This window comes from Bufo bufo, chromosome 6 (genome assembly GCF_905171765.1).
Source record: "Bufo bufo chromosome 6, aBufBuf1.1, whole genome shotgun sequence".
Classification (NCBI taxonomy): domain Eukaryota; kingdom Metazoa; phylum Chordata; class Amphibia; order Anura; family Bufonidae; genus Bufo; species Bufo bufo.
In genome coordinates, this window is record NC_053394.1 from 365,001,593 (window position 1) to 365,022,582 (window position 20,990).

The 20,990-nt window shown below is 43.6% G+C and overlaps 1 protein-coding gene across 1 annotated transcript in view; it reads right to left on the reverse strand.

The window, feature by feature from the left end:
* Nucleotides 1–1,547: 1,547 nt before the first annotated feature.
* The window catches only part of ANKFN1 (ankyrin repeat and fibronectin type III domain containing 1), a 492,277-nt gene continuing 472,834 nt past the window's right edge, over nucleotides 1,548–20,990 (reverse strand). Inside the window, 1 exon segment of the mRNA XM_040436007.1 lies at nucleotides 1,548–2,347. Coding sequence (XP_040291941.1) covers nucleotides 1,548–2,347 — 800 coding nt within the window.

Below are 20,990 nucleotides of genomic sequence, written 5' to 3' on the forward strand. Positions count from 1 at the left end.
CCGGTACTCCGGTTTCCTCCCACACTCTAAAGACATACTGATAGGGGAACTTAGATTGGGAGCCCTATTGGGGACAGCTTGATGCTACTGTCTGTAAAGCCCTGTGGAATATGTCAGCGCTATATAAGTGCCAAATAAAATCGTGGACATATTGGGTCCTTCAAAGCAAGAGAAACCACTCTTTAGTTAATACATGAGGGTCCTGAATGGACCCTAGTAGGGGATGTAAATTATTTTATTAGTGTCCCCTAAAAGTTAAGCATCAGATCATTATGTACCTGGCCTGTGGCCATCAGGAGGGATTGGGTGGCCCCTGGACATCGGCCTACCGCCCCCGGGCTGCGCTCAACAAGGGTAGCACAGTGTAGTGACAACCTATGATTAGAGCAGTTTGTCAATGTTGTCATGGCAGTCAGTATAGGTACTAATCTGCCAAACCCTTTAAACATGTGCCAGTGCTGCGAGAGAGATGAGTCCAATGTTGCTCACTGCAACCGCCCTCCCCTGCCTACAGAGGAAGATTAAGAGGTTTATTTCCTATGCACAACAGAAAAGATACCTGACAATCCTTTCTCAGTGAGGGCAGCATAGTGCAAGTGACAGGTTCCCTTTAAATATAACTCAGTAATATTCAAAGCACCTATCACAAATATACAGTGAGAACCACCATTTTGAACACATTATTGCCAGTTAAGTTTTGTAGAGGAAGAATTTATCCTGCTTGGCTTCTTCTCTTGTACACTCCTGGTCATTAAAGACTGGGAAATAATTTAAGATAGAGTAAAATATTATTTTAAAGCCTTTTGGGAATATTTAGGAACTGTATACTGCTGTTGGGTTGCCCTCTTGTGTAAGATGTCTTTAATGAGGACCTATTGTCTCTCCTGGCAACTGCATTACTAAATAATTGTACTACCCATAATATAACAACTCTGTGTTGGGTCATTCTTAGGAATACATTGAAAACTGGGTGTTACTAGTTGGAGTTGTGTCTCCAACGAGGGGTATGGTAACACCAAGTTGTCAATTTATGTATAAGGCCTAGTTCACACTTCAGTAATTTGGTCAGTTATTTCCATCAGTGATTGTGAGCCAAAACCAGGTGTGGGTCAAAAACACAGAACAGGTGCAGATCTTTTTCCATTATCTCTGTGTAGACTCTAGTACTGGATTTGGCTCACAATCAATTATGGAAATCGGTGATCAAATCACTGAAGTGTGAACTAGGCCTAACTTTCTAGTAGGAAGAGTAGAGGAGCTTAGAATAGTTGATGATCTCTATAATATAACACAGTTAAATGTTTTGATTTGGGATTTTAAACCATGTTAATTAGCATTATATAATCGGCCTAATGTTTCACACACACCTTCCTGTGCATCAAACTCTTACAAGGAATGATCTCCATATGAAGTTACAAACACAAAACACAAGAATACCAAGTTATGAAGGTGCAGTTGAAGAGCAGCAAGATGAGAGATGATCTTTTAAAAGATTCTTAAAATTGGAATAAATGTTCTAAGTTTTGCTACAACTTGTCTCTTTGACATTATAATGTGCTGCTAAACACCTCTGATAACTGCAAGTTGTTCTTCTCATCAGGGTCCAAATCTGGAGCAGCAATAACCTGCAAGGAAGGTTCCTTGGCTGGAGAATGAGAACCCTCTATATTCAAGGTCCATGTTTTACCCTCTTCTTCAGATAAGCTCTGCTTGTAAGGCTCAACATATATCCTGCGTACATTTGTTTTTGATTCAATGTACTTGGATTTGCCATCTTCTGGCAAGCTTGCAGTGTGAGGTAAAAAAGTGCTTCTAGGGCTATCCACCGGTATTGTGATATGTTGACCAGAGGTAGGCTCTTCATTGAAATCTACAGCTCTCGACTTGTGCTGTGTGTAAATGCCTTCCGAGAGAGATAATGAGTGAGATTCACTGTGCACCCGAAGCCAGCGGTGATGACGACTAAAGTAGTTGCAATGCTGACGTTTCCCAGACCTCTTTTTGCCTAATAGGCTTAAGTGCTGCTTCGAGTTGGATGTTTTCTCTGTGGTTTTTGATGGGAAACCCACTACTGAGAGGTTTTCCATATATCTAGTGCAGAACTCAGTGTTGGGATCTAAAGCACTGCATTCTTCTTTCAAAGTCAGGCAAGGCTTCATATCATGAACTTGGAGAACATCAGGTGCACTTCCACTGAGACCCGACATGGCTTGCTGAGAGATGTCATGTGAAGATGAGTAAACTAAGTCTAGTTCACGAGGACTCAGTGGGTCACTGGAATCGTAATCACTATCTGTAGGGAGGAACACCTCTGAGCAGCCTTCTTCATCCGAGCATGTCTGAGAATCTGTGAAATGTAAAGAGCAAAGTTTAGCAATCTTTTACTTTAATAAAAATGAACACACAGTTTAAATGGATTCTCTGAGATTTTTTAAGAGATGACCTATCCTCTGGATCCTCCGACACCTGCGACCCTGCCAATAAGCTGTTTGAGATGTCAGTGGCGCTCATAATAGGACTGTGGCCTTCTCTTAGCTTTCCCTAGGTCAGTTGATGTCACATTCATTGGTCACATTGCCTAGGCGCAGCTCATTCCAATTGAAGTGAATGGGGCTGAGCTGCAATAACAAGCACAGCTGCTATACAATGTATGTCGCTGTGCTTGGTGAGCTGAGAAAAGTCTGAGGCACTTCTCAAACAGCTGATCAGAGGGGCTTCCGGGTGTCGGACCGTCACTGATCAGAGGATAGGCAATCAGTTAAAAAAAATATAGTAAAACCCTTTTATTGGCAAAGGCATGTTCACATGGTGGAAAAAAAACTTGACAAGAAGCCAAAATCAGGACTGTATCATAAAAGGAGAGGAGGAAGTATAAAGGACAGATACAAGTTCTACTCTTTTCTGAATTTACTCCTGGTTTTTGCTTCCAAAACTGGAAACCTAATGTTGACCCTTGGCTTTCTGCTGAGGTATTGTATTTGTAATTGCCGTGTATCTGCACAAGGATTTAGCTGATCCATGTGTGACCACCCATTGCAGTTTCTACGCCAAGAATTGTCATATCAATAGTTTTTTTCCATGTAGTAGGAATTATGGACTGGCTTCCCACAGAAAACAATGAGAAGCAGATTTTGAGGTGCCATGCAGCCACTTACTCCCGTCTAACCATTCAGAACACATGCGCTCTTGGCTACAGCATTTCTCCCTCTTTGTCTCACAGCTCAGTTTTACTAAGAGGTAGTGGATCAAATGTAGAGATGTGGGACAATTTCCTAAAGAAGTAGACCAAGAAAAAAAGTTGCATTTTTAAACTCTTGAGATGTTGATGTTCTGAAATGTAAACCCTATTTGCCAAAAGTAAAGGTTCAGTATTTTACTAGATTCCAATTCAATTAACTGTCCAGTCTTGAGTTAGAAACTGATATGTAAGTCAGTATATATTATAGGTGATATTTTCATGCTAATTATTATCCTGAAATCTTGCATCTTGGCTGCTTTTTAGGTGTGCTCAATTAGAGCAAAGCTCTGACCTGTGACTACAATTTAGTTACAGTGTCTACAGGAATCCTGAAACATACCCCTTTCCTTATCATTGGTTCAGACTGCTGCTGTGCCTCCACAATTGGCGGTGTGTATAAACACAAGTCTCTTAAATCCTCAATGCATAGAAAGCTGAATTCTATTACAAAAAGTTCAGACTAGGGTACATTCACATATGTAGCACAAACTCCAGTAGTCTGTTCCAACAGACTAACTTTGCTTACCATATCCGGCATAGCTTGACACCGCTGCACACCGCAGGATGCCCATTGACTATAATGGATCCGATGGGGATCAGGCATAGATGCCAACTTTTGGCCGGACAAATATACTGCATGCAGTGGTATTTGTCAAGCCGAAAGATGGCATCTATGCTGGAAACCCTCAGGATCCCCGGCAGATTCCATTATAGACAATGGTGATTCGATGGTGTGCGGCACTGTCCTGCTATGTTGGATATGGTACACTCTGGTAGTCTATTATTCTTCTAGAATGGACTACCAGCGTTTGTGCCACATATGTTAACCTACCCTTACTTAAGCCACCAGTGAGATTATCAGATAACTGCCACAAATAAAATGAACAAACTATTTCTTAGTAAAAAGGAACTTGGAGGGTGACTTTGGGTGACCAATATGAAACTGATCACAGCTTCTATGCATAAATTAGAAACAATAAACTGTATGAAGAAACATAATTAAAAACATTTCACAAATAAAAATGAATGAATTTCTTTTGGTCTAATTTGGATGAATCAACCATCTGGTTCAATTCTGGTAAGATTTATTCAGAAAGTGTCCTCGAAAAGTCTCTCTCATGCTCTCCATCTCTCTCTCACTCCATCTCTTGCTTTGATTCTCCTGAATCGAATAATACAACATTTGGGTTCAGTAGAATCAGAACAATTTGAAAAATTATGGATAATTTTATGAATTTTAGAATACACTTATCTCTATTCATAAAGCATAAAACAAATTCAGTAGTTTCATAAATTGCATCCCCCTAGCCGAAAAAGTACAACTCATTCCATATAACAACATGAACTTGAAAATTAAATGCCATTGCTGTTAAAATGGTGGGTTTTAAAGAGAAAAGGGAAAGACAAAATAGTAAAAAAAAGAGAATAGACAAAAATGATCTGCTTGTCTTACAAATATTCCAAAATGACATTGGGATGGATCTGAGCTGCAATAACAGACACAACCTGTTGACAAGAGTGGCACTGTTTCTTAAAAAATAAGTCTTTCTTAAATTTCAGGGCTTAGCCATTCAAGGGGCAATATTTAGCCAGATCCTTCTGTTCAGAATAAGCCAAATGCCATTAAATGATAGGATTTGTCTGCCTCTGACAAAAACAATTGCAGACACAGGCCAGTTGCCAGGAATGCTATAGGGACATTATAGGAACACTATAGGGAGAAATATTTTACAGTTTTCTCAAGGAGAGCATAAAGAGTGAGTGAGGGACTGGTCATTGTCTTAGTTGTTTTATACAGCTTGGTGACAAGTTCTGTTTTTTGTAAAAAAAAAAGTTTCTTCAGTTCAGAAGCTTATTGCCAGTACCCCAATAGTATACATTCTGCTGCAATTGCTAAGCAATTGCCCCGTTTTTTCCCCTAAAAACTATACCATGCACAGTAACAGCATTTATATACCAGTTAACCATTAAGACATTGTACTGCATCAAGATACCATGCATTTTTAGTGAACACTAAATAATAACTACATTAATGTGGCAGTTTCTTTGCACGCATTGTATTACAATTGTAAATTGTCAATACCAGTGTGCAGTGTCTCTGTAGAAGGGGACAAACATTTAATTGCACCTAAATTACAGAAAAAACTATTACAATTTTGCTCATACCACTTAAGAATCCATGCACCATACCCATGACTTTTCATTTGTAGGCCTCATAATAAAATGTCTGCTAAATGGAAGACTACAAAACAAAAGACCTAGGCCTCATCATCTGAGTATTATAGAATGTGGGTAGCAGTGCAAACACCAGTAGCAGCACTAGCCATCTGGCAAGTAGTAGTAGCAGGCCACAGTTTTTCCTGGCTGGTTCTTCTCCTCCCTGTTGTTGATGAATTGTGCGAGAACAGTCAGTGTTTGGACTGCCATGAGAAGGAGGTTCAGGAGAAGATAGGGACCCCAAGCATAGCTGTGTTGTTGGTAGTTGTCATCATAGTAGTGGCAGTAGGGGCAGTGGTGGTGACAGTTGTACTTGGGGAAAATACAGAGCAGAAAAGAGGGGTTGAAGGTGACAACAATAGGACTTGGGAGCCTGTTCGAGGTGCTGAAGTGAAGGTGACATCAGAGGATAAGGGTAGTGTCCACAGTGGCTACACTATAAAGAGCAAAGGCAATATATGGCCAGAACCTTCTAAATTACGGCCAGGGACAGATCTGCATCAATAATGGTCAGCTTAAGAACTGGTGATGCTGTTGATACTGTGGACGCAGACCAGTCCTAACGTTCCAGACCGAAGCGAAGTGGTTACGGGCAGGGACAGTACATGTCTTTTAAGGGCCATTGGGTAAATGCTTTGCACAGCAGCGGCGAGGCAGCACTTTAGAAAGGAGGTCAGGTCCTATTGATGTCTCCACATTTGTGTCAGTCTGGTTCCCATACCAGCCGCATATCCGCCTCTTACACCTCCTCCTCAATAGACATCCTCCTGTCCCCAACAGAAGCAGGGCAGAGCATTGCTTCCACTCCCCATCCCTCCTATCATATGTGTAAAATGAAGCATTGCCAAGCTGTGTTACAGCTGATCAGCCTGGGCAAGAGTAGCCACACAGCGTATCAGTTGCTAAAGTGTAGAGATGAGCGTAGTTCTTAAAATTTGATTCGGCTGCTTCGCTGAATTTTACAAAAAAAATTGCGTCATGACGAAGTGTATTTTTTTGTAAATAGCGGGTGCGATGACAGGGAACAGCGATTGCATCGCCCCCCATCATTGAATGACTCAGATGCCGCGTTCATCGCTGATCGCAGCATCTGAGATCAATATTAAAGCTTTTTAGGGGTTGCTCATAAAAAATAATTAAATTGTACTTACCTCATCCATTTGAGCGTGAAGAGGCCACCGTGGCCATCTTGCTTGAAGATCCAGTGCAAATTCTCGCGTGGCGTGTGATGACGTCATCACGTCGGCCACGAAGTGATGTCCTATGTCACTGCGCACAAGATTTTGCACAGGATCTTCAAGCAAGATGGCCACGGCGGCCTCTTCGTGCTCAAATTCAGCTTCGCGGCAAATCAAATTTTTCCTGAAATTCGGATCGAAGTCTACTTTTCTAACTTTGATTTGCTCAATACTACTAAAGTGCGTCAAGCATCAAACGTCCCGCTGACATGATAAGTTTTTGAGAAAGTACGCTGGCTCCTTGCTTATGTGACACACAACTCCTTCCTGGATTTGCAGCCTTGACTTGCAGCGACAGAACAGTCTGCCATTGTACCACCTGATCCATGATGTTCCAACTCGCTGGAAATCCACCTTGAATATGCTGGAGCATCTGTACGAGCAGCAAAAGTGGTGAATTATTTTGTCATGCACCAGACCACCACAGCAGGGAGTATGTGCAGTTTTGCGGTCAGGCAGTGGCAGCTCATCAGCGATTGGAGACACACACAGAGAAAATCCCATGGAGGAGAAGGAGGAGGAGGATTAGGAGCTACCACTGAAAGAGGAGTTAGAGCAGGAGGCTGATGATGACAACACTGGCCATGAGTACCAATGCAGTGGGGGCGGAGCTGAATGCTTGTTTGCTTATGTACTGACAGGTGTATTGATTACTGGATGGCCATGCTTTTAGACTCTCACTATCAAAGCAAAATGGGGCAATGTTTTCCTGTTGCTGACAGGGAGTCCAAATTGCTGTATTACCAAGATACAGTGTGTACGCAGTTTGCCGCAGCTTTAACTGAGTAGAAACCTGCCACCTGCATCACTGACAGAGAGGACCATCTTAGCCCCAACAGAGTCAACTGCCTCCCGCCGTCTTTGCTACCACAAGCAGCAGAAGCCAGATCATAATGATGGAGCAGTTTTTTCATATGTCATGCCAGACTAACGCAAATCAGCAAATGGAGACTTTCTGCCTGAACATCTATCACGTCTGAGATGGCAGGTAACAGACGTGCGGCGCAGAGGAAAGGGAAGAGGAGTACCCTTCCACTAGGGAGAGGGAAAAGTGGTGAACCCTAGCTCACCTGGCACTGGCACCTGGCTGCCCTGAAGTCCCTAGACATGCTGCTAACCCGTACGCCGATCACTTGCCTTGTCCCTGGCTTACCCTGAAATAGTTAGTGAATAGGGTGGTGGGAGCACTAGTCCGCACCACTGACACCTAGGGTAACAACAGGGAAAGGACAAACAACACAAACACCACAAACAATCCCTGAAGGGAGACAACAACAACAGGAGTGAACCAGAGATCCAACTACTCTAGTTCCAACAGCTCCACAGCAACAGTTGTCCACCTGAGGTCAGAATAGAAGATCTGGAAGGAAAGTCTATATCTGGCAACAAGGAAAGCAGAAAGGGAGAATATATAGTAGCTGGGAGTGGCTGACAGAGAATAGCTGAAAGGAAAAGCTACAGATTCCAAAATGGGACAAAAAGGATCGCAAACCTAAGCAGGAAAACATGGACAGGAATCTATTCTCACGATTAGGTCATGGAGCGATCCCTTGAGAAACCGAGCGTGTAGCCACCTGCTGCGACCTTCTGACCCCAGGCACAACAGGGTCAGTGATAGGTCGTGACACCCTTGTGACAACACCCATATTCAGTACTGGCCTTTCTCCAGTACATACCTTGTTCCCTAACCCCATGGACTCCTCGACAGGAAAATTGGAACAGTGGCCAGAGCTGGCCCACTTTTCTCTCACTGTACTGTCTTGTCTAGCCTCCAGTATCTCTGAGAGGCTTTTCAACGTGGCAGGTAGCATCATTATCCCCAAACAGAAAAAGTTGTCTATCAGTGTAGAAAACATCACTTTTTTCGAAATTAATCAGGCATGGATCCATCAAGAATTTCACACTCCTCCTTTTGAGGCCAATGAATAAATCTGACATTGCTGATGGTGGCTATTTATTGCCCATCATGCCACTGCCGGTGTCTTCCTGCTTACCATCATGCTCTGTACTGTATGGCTGCTGCTATTGCCACCACCTCCGGAGCAGCTACTCTCTGCTGCTAATCCCCCTACTGCCACTACCATTACCACTAACAGCTGTCACTTCTACTACTGTACACAACAGCACACACATCTACTTTCTGCCTTGCCTGTTCCATGTTGTGCTGCTACTGCTGGCACTACTATTGCAGCCACTATTACCCCTACACACCTTACCCTTTCTGCAACCACTGTACTGCTGCTGCTCCCAAATAAAAGGGAGAATTTTTCAAGGCTTCTCACAAGTCACTCTCTTCTGACAACACTTAACATAAATACAGGCAGACATTCTGCCTCCATTTTTGGATGCTTGTGTAGAACAAGCTAATGTTCTTTATGACATTAACATGTCTGTGTGTATAAATAAGGAAAGGCATCTGCCCCTGTTAACCTCATTCCTGCCCAGCACCATACATGTACAGCATTGGGCGGGTATTTAAAGATGGCACCTGCTCAAGAGTGTGCACACAAATGCCCCTGGCAGGAATCTGGGGAGCCAAATGATGTGTGCAGCATCCTTGGTCCTCCTGAATGATCCAAGGCTGCAGCAGATAGGTTTCTATGGAAACATATCGTAATCCTCATATAAAAATTCTATTTATTCCCTTTCTCCAAAATAAGAATAATAATAGATAATAAAAAAATAAATATCATGAGTATTACCATGTGCGAAAACGCCTGTACTATTAAAAAATAAATATATTTATCTCATACGGCAAATAGCAAAATGAAAAAAAAAAAGTCTCCCCCAAGTCTTCACCTCCCTTAAGAAAAATGATTAAAAAGTGATCAAAAAGTCATAAACCACTACATTGTATAAATGGTGCCATTAGAAAGTGCAACTTATTCTGCAAAAAAACAAGCCCTTATTTTCAGGGCAATTAAAGCACATTTGATTTGTGTAGAATTGATTCTGCCATGAAATTTGGATACAAAGTGAATTTCTCATATATATATATATATATATATATATATATATATATATATATTTCCAATATTTCTTACATTAGTCACAGGATGGGATCCACATAAATATATAAGACATGTTGACTGCCAGCAATAACTGGTGTGCTGGCAGCAGAGAAGGTACTTTGCTTGCAATATACACATTCCTATGCAGCATGTTTAAATTTGTATCCCCTTGCTAAGTGATCCATTGAGAACATTCCTATTAAGACATCCCAAATCAGGAAGAGCCCTTATTTATTTTTTTGGCTTCATTTACTTCCTGTGTTTGTACTTTGCAAGCCTCCCTTCGTATCTCTGTAACAGTGGGGGCAGTATTGGTTTCATCAGTAGCACTCAGCAACCCCAACCCTGGGGAGACGTTCTTTTCAAACCTTCATTTAATTGCCAACACCACAAATCTCTACCTCAGTAATCAGGCATAGTTCCCTTGTTTTGTCCTCTCTCGCCGGCCTTTTGAAAGAGATTTGCACCCCTTCCATGCTGGAGGAGACTGTGATGCTCAGTTTTTTCTCTTTATAAGGGTGTTTATGTCACGGACAATCTGCCACACTGGTGTTACTTGCACATTTGCAAGTATATTATAGTTTCCTACCTTCTGTCTCCTGTCTAGCCTTAGTTATGTCTGCAAAGGATTCTGCTTTGTTTGATGAAGCTAATCTTTTCATGCCAGGGTTATGATGAAGAGAGAACGGTATTCGGGATTATGCCACTTTCTTTAAATAGAGAAGGTGCCTGGAGCCACGTGCCTCCTTATGAATGACATTTTAGGGCCAGGAACATACGCACTATAATACCTTAAACCTAATTCTGACATATGTTTTTGACTTTGATTATACTTTTGGACAAATGATACGTGCTTGGGTTACCATATAAGATCTCCACAAGTTACAGGTTACTCTCTTTGATTTCAAGCTTCTCAGCAAAGAGCGGTCATCATTGAACTTTCAATATCATTAAGAACAACTCAAAAAATTGGACGTTTTACTGTAGATAGTCTATGTCTAGTTTCAGTGTGAATAACTAATGGACAAAAATGTGTAAAAATATATATATATATAAAGAAATAGAGACATAAAGAAATATATATTTTTTGGAATATGAATAACAACCATGCTTGATGTGAGGGACTGCCAATTCAACCCAAACATCTCAGTTCTCCTAGCAAATGGTTTATTTTACTGGCTGAAGCCATGGCCAGCTAAACAATTCACATGTATAACCTGAATGGCTTGGGTCTTCCAAAGCAGGCGTAGCTCTCTGTTCTAGTTCATAACAGGTGTTGCAAGCAGGAGATCACTTTTATGGTGTCCTCATGTTCTAATGGGGCATATGGACAAGGGTTGTCTTCTTGAGACAAACCCTCTTAAATCCTAGGTAGGTAACATCTGTATGCAGTTCATATGTTCCCCTTGTGCTTGTCTATTTTTTTTCTCCAGATTTATGGTTCAGATTGTAAAAGCATACTGATTAGCCCAGGGGTGTATGTATTGTAGGTTTAAGATACAATATCATATCCCAACACCTAGATCCCCAAAAGTCTACTAAACCAGACCTGGGTGATAATTATAGTATAATTTTTGCTGCTGCAAAAATGCTACCGATCCCTGCTGATCACCAGAATGGGGACTCCAATCTCTATTCTCCCAGGGGGGGGGGGGGGGGGGGGGGTGAGGGACCAACATTCTCTATTGTAGTGATCATTTGGTCCCAGCAGTCAGACCCACTCTGAACTAGCATTTATCACCTATGGAGTGGACAAGTAATAAATGCTTCAGACTGGACTACCCTTTTAAATAAGTTGTCCAAAAATGACATTCATAAAATTTTATTATAGATGTTGTCCAAGTTTGATTAGGCCAGGTTCACATCTGGGTTGTGAACTCCGGTAATCTGCTCTGGAGGAAGAACAGACTGACGGAGTTCACCTTATCTGGCATAGTCGGATATCACCATGCACTGTAATGGGATCCGGCAGGGGTCCAGGCACTTTCCGGCACATTTGCCGGCTTTCAGCTGGTCAAAAAATGCAGTGTGCAGAATTTTTGGTCCAGCTGAAAGACGGCATGTATGCTAGATACACTGACCAGTTGCAGATGTCTTAGTGGGAGAATGGCCACTAAGATTCACAAGAATGGGCCAGGGCTGAGCAGTAATTGAAAGCCGCTGTGCTTGTCCAGTTCTTCAACATTGAAATTATTGGGAATTATGGAAAACTATGAGTTTTCTTGTTTAATGTCCTTTTTTGTATTGAATTTACGTGTCATAATTTTTTGGACAACCCCTTAAAGTTACATCAGAGTCAAGTTACATCAGCTCGGCTCTAGTTGATTTACCAAAGACATGAAAAAAGACTAGAGTTCCTCTGTGTTATATATTCGTCAAGCTGACTTCTACACAAGGAAAGTATGGCACTGTAGTTCTTCTCTACTAATTCCCTACCGATGGGGTATCACAATAGTTTCATGCTAGAGGCTGATGTAATTGAAGTTAACATCTATGATATTAAAAATGTCGGACCATGTGCATCAGAGTGGAATACTACACTATGTTTAAAGCTGGCCATATCAGATATATGTTGGCCGAACCTGCTGATTTTGGTGAGACTTGTATGGGGACTTTCCAACTTTCCCCAGATGGCAGATGTCTGAGGAAAAAAGGCACTGGCTTTTGGATTTCAAAATGCCAAGCCTGGTGTTCTCAAGGAGATGAGCTGAAACCAGAAGTATCTAGCTGTGGCTTGCTCCCCTGTCCTCACTCAGAACACACACATGCTCGCCTTAACCCCTCGACAATTAGGTATTCCCCAACCTTTTCATACACATGCATACTTGATCAAATATGACCGAATCATAAATGGGTAGAGGGGAGAAAGCTGCTGCCAGAATGGACAATTGAAATCCAACCGATCCTCTTATCTCCTCTGGCATCTACCATAAGAGGAGAGCTGGCAAATAGCCACCTGAGAAAATTATTCTTAGGACCAAAGCCCATATCATTATTAAAGTCTAATAGGTTTTTAATCAAAGAAATAGACCCTAGGGACAAGACAAGTGATTATCTCCAAAGGCAGCTCCAAATAGGATTTTTCTCCTGAAACTTTGGGGCCTACTATGGCTTTAGAGACTTTGCCCATTAGAGCACCCTCTGGTACTCTGTTGGGCCAGTATAACCTTGTTTGGCCGACGTTTATCTGAAGTGTCTGGCCAGCTTTATTTAGAGGCATAAACTTGATGCCAATGGAATAAAATAATTTTTACTAACCTGTTAAGTCCACCGTTCATTATGGCAAAAAACAGGTCCCCAGACTAGGTAAACCACAATGTATGACCCTTATCTCAGTAGAGATAGAAAGCCCATGCAAGTTAAGTGTCTGTGTATTTAAACTCAATGTTTAAGCTACTTAAGTGTCTAACTTGTGTATTCACAGATACAAAAGCACTAAGTAGATCTTCTAGCCTCAAGTGGTCTAGAAACCAGCTATTTACAGATCAGGTCCTCAAGAATCTTTTAAAATGGTTTCAAATGTTTATGAACATTAGTGTAGCCAACACTTAGCCTCACTGAGTTGTTTCATGGGTTATAATGTACAAAGCGTAATAAACTCAAACGCATAATAGGTGTGCTAAAACGGAAGAATTACTGGCGCCCCATGACTCATACTTGACCTATACATGTTAGTGCTGACCTTGACAAAGCACTGGGAAGAGATTTATTTCATATTCCAATTATGATGAGAACAATGCGATCTTGGACTTAGATAGGTCATCAATAGTGTTGAGCGAATCAAAGCATCCAAAGCGGAATTCAATACGAAGTTTAGGAAAAATTTGATTCGCTGTGAAGCCAAATATCCTCACGCTTTGTGGTAGGGAATCCGATTTTTTTTCTAAAATGGCCACTTGGCATCTTGCAAATCAGCAGATATCCCTGTGATATCACAGCCCTATAAAAAGCCTAATCATCGTCACCGCCATTTCACTGTGAGCTGAGCTTAGGCAGAGACGTGACAAGCGCTTATACACTAGGTACAGTGTTGCAGAAAGCTTTTATTATTGTAGAATATTGGTAGGAACAATGCAGAGACTGTAGGGAGAGTTTTTAGAGACTGCAGGGACAGCATAGGGAGACTGCAGGGACAGTGCAGGTTGAGTGTAATCGCCGTGTGCATTTTTTTAACCTTCTGCCCACAATCCCAGTTATTCTATTTATATATATATATAAATACTGTGCTTCAGTATTAAAGTGTTGTCTAATACACTGCCTGTCCCAAAAAAAAGTCGCCACCAAAAAAAAAAAAAGGTCACACTGCCTTTAGCTTTGCTTACGGCACGCATTCGCTGTGGCATTGTTTCGATAAGCTTCTGCAAGGTCACAAGATTCATTTCCATCCAGTGTTGCATTCATTTTTCACCAAGATCTTGCATTGATGAAGGTAGAGTCTGACTGCTGCGCAAAGCCTTCTCCAGCACATCCCAAAGATTCTCAATGGGGTTAAGGTCTGGACTCTGTGGTGGCCAATCCATGTGTGAAAATGATGTCTCATGCTCCCTGAACCACTCTTTCACAGTTTTAGCCCGATGAATCCTGGCATTGTCATTTTGGAATATGCCCGTGCCATCAGGGAAGAAAAAATCTATTGATGGAATAACCTGGTCATTCAGTATGTTCAGGTAGTCAGCTGACCTCATTCTTGGAGCACATATTGTTGCTGAACCTAGATCTGACCAACTTCAGCAACCCAGATCATAGCACTGCCCCCACAAGCTTGTACCGTAGGCACTAGGCATGATGGGTGCATCACTTCATCTGCCTCTTTTCTTGCCCTGATGCGCCCATCACTCTGGAACAGGGTAAATCTGGACTCATCAGACCACATGACCTTCTTCCATTGCTCCAGAATCCAATCTTTATGCTCCCTAACAAATCAAAGCCTTTTTTTCTGGTTTTCCTCACTGATTAGTGGTTTTCTTATGGCTACACAGCTGTTCAGTCCCAATCCCTTGAGTTCCCTTCACATTGTGCGTGTGGAAATGCTCTTACTTTCACTATTAAACATAGCCCTAATTTCTACTGTTGTTCTTCTTCGAGTGGATGTCACCGCCAGTTCTGTGAGAAGGTCTGACAGACGTTCTTCTCTACCTCTTGTATGACGTTCTTTGTTTTGGTTTTACTTTGTCAGCTCCTTTCCTTCTGCCAGGTGTCACTTAATTAGACTAATCGTCTTCCTTTATATTCCCTACCATACTGCCTCACTTTGCTGTTTAGACTACTTCCTGGATGAAGTGTTCACTGCTGGAGGCTGCTGCTGTTTGCTCAGATAAGTATTTTCCTTTATTGTGTTTCCTTGCTGGCTTGATTCTCGGTGACCCTGACTCCGTCCGTATTCAGTGCAGGGGGCAGGTGGTCGTGTCCCCTCACTATTATAGGGTTTTCAGGTGTCACACAGTCTTAGGTACGTGGGCATGCAATCGTCTACCATTGAAACCCTTGCATGTGCATAGCAGTCAGGGAGAGCTCTTAGGGTTTAAAGGGCTCACCTATATGCTCCTTAGTTTGAGATCAAGCCAGTCGGTCGTTTATTTATAAGTTCCAGCTATCTGCAACTTCACCCGTGACATTTGATTTCACCAAACGTTTAAGTGATCGCCGATGACGATCATTCAGGATTTTTTTCCCTCCACATTTCTTCCTCAAATTCGATGGGTCCCCACTATCCTTCCAGTTTTTAATAATGCGTTGGACAGTTAACCCAATTTTAGTAGTTTCTGCAATCTCCTTAGATGTTTTCTCTGCTTGATGCATGCCAATGATTTGACCCTTCTCAAACAGACTAACATCTTTTCCACGACCACGAGATGTGTCTTTCGACATGGTTGTTTAAGAAGTGAGAAGCAACTCATTGCACCAGTTGGGATTAAATAACTTGTTGCCAGCTGAAAGATAATCACCCATGCATTAATTATCCAATAGGAGGCTCATAACTATTTGCTTAGTTAAATCCAGGTGGCGACTTTTTTTTGGGACAGGCAGTGTATATTGCCGTGTGCATCTTGTTGAACTACTGACACATTTTAAGTTAATCTCTTATTTTATGTATCACTTTTCTTCTTGTGTCACTTCACGAATGCCTCATGACCGTTTTTCTCTCCTCTTTAAACAGTTTGCTGGATCCAACTGCCAGTCACCTGCTGCACCACAAGGTATACAATGGTTAAAGGTAAGTGTAACTTTATCCCCTTCCTGACGAGCGTCGTAATAATACGGCGCAGCAGGACGTGACTTTCCGCCCAGCGCCATACTATTACGGCACGCTGATCGGGCTGCCTTCTGTGACATTTTGTGAGATCCAGCCCCCTGGATCTTACATTAAGCAGGTTGTAAGCGTATTACAGTCTGTAATACACTTATAGCCAATGCATTACAATACAGAAGTATTGTGATGCATTCTAAAGGGGTTTAGACCCCCAAAAGTTGAAGTGGGACAAAAAATTAAGTGAAAATAAGTAAAAAAAAAAAAAGTTTTACTAAAATATTTAAAAGTTTAAAGTAATAAATAATAACCTTTTCCCAAAATAAAGTAACATATATATTTTTTTAATAGGGAAAAAAGAAAAGTAGACATATTAGGTATCGCCGCGTCCGTATCGACCGGCTATATAAAAATATTATATGACCTAACCCCTCAGGTGAACACCGTCAAACTAAAGTAAAAACTGTCACCTTACACCACTAAAAGTGCAACACAAAGCGATCAAAAAGGCGTATGCCCCCCAAAATAGTACCAATCTAACCGATAACTCATCCCGCAAAAAATTGAGCCCCTACCTAAGACAATCGTCAAAAAAAATAAATAAATATGGCTCTCAGACTATGGAGACACTAAAATATGATTTTTGTTGTTTCAAAAATGCTTTTATTGTGCTAAATGTAAAAATAAAATAAAAAAGTAGACATATTTGGTATTGCCACTAACATAATGACCTGCTCTATAAAAATATCACATTACCTAAGCCCTCAGATGAACACCGTAAAAAAAAAAAAACGGTGTCGAAAAAGCAATTTTTGGCCACCTTACATCACAAAAAGTGTAATAGCAACCGATCAAAAAGTCATATGAACCCCAAAATAGTGCCAATCAAACCGTCATCTCATCCTGCAAAAATGAGACCCTACCTAAGGCCACATGCACACGACCGTTGTGTGCACCCGTGGCCGTTGTGCCGTTTTCCGTTTTTTTTCGCGGACCCATTAACTTTCAATGGGTCCGTGGAAAAATCGGAAAATGCACCGTTTTGCATCCGCATCCGTGATCCGTGTTTCCTGGCCGTGAAAAAAATAGGACCTGTCCTATTTTTTTCACGGCCAACGGTTCACGGACCCATTCAAGTCAATGGGTCCGTGAAAGAACACGGATGCACACAAGATTGGCATCCGTGTCCGTGATCCGTGGCCGTAGGTTAGTTTTTATACAGACGGATCCGAAGATCCGTCTGCATAAAAGCTTTTTCAAAGCTGAGTTTTCACTTTGTGAAAACTCAGAACAGACAGTATATTCTAACACAGAAGCGTTCCCATGGTGATGGGGACGCTTCTAGTTAGAATACACTACAAACTGTGTACAAGACTGCCCCCTGCTGCCTGGCAGCACCCGATCTCTTACAGGGGGCCGTGATCAGCACAATTAACCCATTCAGGTGCCGCACCTGAAGGGGTTAATTGTGCTGATCACGGCCCCCTGTAAGAGATCAGGGCTGCTAGGCAGCAGGGGGCAGACCCTCCCCCCCTCCCCAGGTTGAATATCATTGGTGGCCAGTGCGGCCCCCCCCCTCTATTGTAATAATAGGTTGGTGGCCAGTGCGCCCCCCCCCCTCCCTCTATTGTAATAATTCGTTGGTGGCACAGTGTGCGCCCCCCCCCTCCCTCCCTCTATTGTAATAATTCGTTAGTGGCACAGTGTGCGCCCCCCATCGGAACCCCCTCCCTCTATAGAATTAACAACATTGGTGGCCAGTGTGCGGCCTCCCATCTCCCCCCCCCATCATTGGTGGCAGCGGAGTTCCGATCGGAGTCCCAGTTTAATCGCTGGGGCTCCGATCGGTAACCATGGCAACCAGGACGCTACTACAGTCCAGGTTGCCATGGTTACTTAGCAATAGTACAATAGTAGAAGATTCATACTTACCGGCTGCTGCGATGTTCGTGTCCGGCCGGGAGCTCCACCTACTGGTAAGTGACAGGTCTGTGCGGCGCATTGCTAAATGAACTGTCACTTACCAGTAGGAGGAGCTCCCGGCCGGAAGCAGACATCGCAGCTCCCAGGTAAGTATGAATCTTTTACTATTGTACTATTGCTAGTAACGCGCTGCCACCAATGATCGGGGGGGGGGGGGAGATGGGAGGCCGCACACTGGCCACCAATGTTGTTAATGCTATAGAGGGAGGGGGGCCGATGGGGGGCGCACACTGTGCCACCAACGATTTATTACAATAGAGGGAGGAAGGGGGGGGGGCGCACACTGTGCCACCAACAATTTATTACAATAGAGGGAGGAAGGGGGGGGGCGCACACTGTGCCACCAACAAATTATTACAATAGAGGGAGGAAGGGGGGGGCGGGGGGGCGCACACTGTGCCACCAACAAATTATTACAATAGAGGGAGAAAGGGGGGGGGGCCGCACTGGCCACCAATGATATTCAAACTGGGGAGGGGGGGGGTCTGCCCCCTGCTGCCTGGCAGCCCTGATCTCTTACAGGGGGATATGATAGTACAATTAACCCCTTCAGGTGCGGCACCTGAGGGGTTAATTGTGCTGATCACGGCCCCCTGTAAGAGATCGGATGCTGCTAGGCAGCAGGGGGCAGTCATGTACACAGTTTGTAGTATATTCTAACTAGAAGCGTCCCCATCACTATGGGAACGCCTCTGTGTTAGAATATACTGTCGGAAATGAGGTTTCACGATCTAACTCATATCCGACAGTATATTCTAACATAGAGGCGTTCCCATGGTGATGGGGACGCTTCAAGTTAAAATATACCATTGGATTGGAGAAAACTCCGATCCGATGGTATAAAAGGGACTCCAGACTTTACATTGAAAGTCAATGGGGACAGATTCGTTTGAAATGGCACCATATTGTGTCAACGTCAAACGGATCCGTCCCCATTGACTTGCATTGTAATTCAGGACGGATCCGTTTGGCTCCGCACGGCCAGGCGGACACCAAAACGACTTTTTTTTCATGTCCGTGGATCCTCCAAAAATCAAGGAAGACCCACGGACGAAAAAACGGTCACGGATCACGGACCTACGGACCCCGTTTTTGCGGACCGTGAAAAAAACCGTCCATGTGCATGAGGCCTAAGATGTACCTAACACCCAAAAAAGAAAAAAACTATGGCCCTCAGGCTATGGAGACACTAAAACATGATTTTTTTATGTTTAAAAAATGATATAATTGTGTAAAACTTATTTCCACAATTTCCACGTTCGTAACGACCTGCTCTTTAAAAATTATCACAATGCCTAACCCCTCAGGTGAACACGGTAAAAAAATAAAAATAAAAACGGTGTCGTTGTGCCGTTTTCCGTTTTTTTTTTCGCGGACCTATTGACTTTCAATGGGTCCGTGGAAAAATCGGAAAATGCACAGTTTTGCAGCCGCATCCGTGATCCGTGTTTCCTGTCCGTCAACAAAATATGACCTGTCCTATTTTTTTGACGGACAACGGTTCACGGACCCATTCAAGTCAATGGGTCCGTGAAAGAACACGGATGCACACAAGATTGGCATCCGCGTCCTTGATCCGTGGCCGTAGGTTACTTTCATACAGACGGATCCGAAGATCCATCTGTATGAAAGCTTTTTCAGAGCTTAGTTTTCACTTCGTGAAAACTCAAATCCGACAGTATATTCTAACACAGAGGCGTTCCCATAGTGATGGGGACGCTTCTAGTTAGAATATACTGAGAACTGTGTACATGACTGCCCCCTGCTGCCTGGCAGCACCCGATCTCTTACAGGGAGGGGGCTGTGATCCGCACAATTAACCCCTCAGGTGCTGCACCTGAAGGGGTTAATTGTGCATATCATAGCCCCCTATAAGAGATCAGGGGCTGCCAAGCAGCAGGGGGCAGACCCCCCTCCCTCCCCAGTTTTAATTTCATTGGTGGCCAGTGCGGCCCCCCCCGCCCCCCCTCCCTCCCTCTATTGTATTATTTTCATTGGTGGCACAGTGTGCGGCCCCCCCCCGCCCCCCTCCCACTATTGTATTATTTTCTTTGGTGGCACAGTGTGCGCCCCCCCCGCACCCCCTCCCTCTATTTTATAATTTTATTGGCGGCACAGTGTGCGGCCCCCCCGCCCCCCCTCTATTGTATTATCATTGGTGGCCAGTGTGCGCCCCCCCGGCCCACCCTCTATTGTATTAATATCATTGGTGGCCAGTGTGCGGCCTCCCCTCTCCCCCCCCGATCATTGGTGGCAGCGGAGAGTTAGAAGCATCATACTTACCTGCTGCGCTGTCTGTGACCGGCCGCAGCAGGTAAGTATGGTGGCAGCGGAGAGTTAGAAGCATCATACTTACCTGCTGCGCTGTCTGTGGCATCCGCGTCCTTGATCCGTGGCCGTAGGTTACTTTCATACAGACGGATCCGAAGATCCGTCTGGATGAAAGCTTTTTCAGAGCTGAGTTTTCACTTCGTGAAAACTCAAATCCGACAGTATATTCTAACACAGAGGCGTTCCCATAGTGATGGGGACGCTTCTAGTTAGAATACACTGAGAACTGTGTACATGACTGCCCCCTGCTGCCTGGCAGCACCCGATCTCTTACAGGGGGCTGTGATCTGCACAATTAACCTGAAGGGGTTAATTGTGCATATCATAGCCCCCTTTAAGAGATCAGGGGCTGCCAGGCAGCAGGGGGCAGACCCCCCTCCCCAGTTTTAATTTCATTGGTGGCCAGTGCGGCCCCCCCCCGCCCCCCCTCCCTCCCTCTATTGTATTATTTTCATTGGTGGCACAGTGTGCGGCGCCCCTCTGCCCCCCCTCCCTCCCTCTATTGTATTATTTTCATTGGTGGCACAGTGTGCAGCCCCCCCGGCCCCTCCCTCCCTCTATTGTATTATCATTGGTGGCCAGTGTGCGGCCTCCCCTCTCCCCCCCCCCGATCATTGGTGGCATCGGAAAGTTCCGATCGGAGTCCCAGTTTAATCGCTGGGGCTCTGATTGGTAACCATGGCAACCAGAACGCTACTGCAGACCTGGTTATCGGTAACCATGGC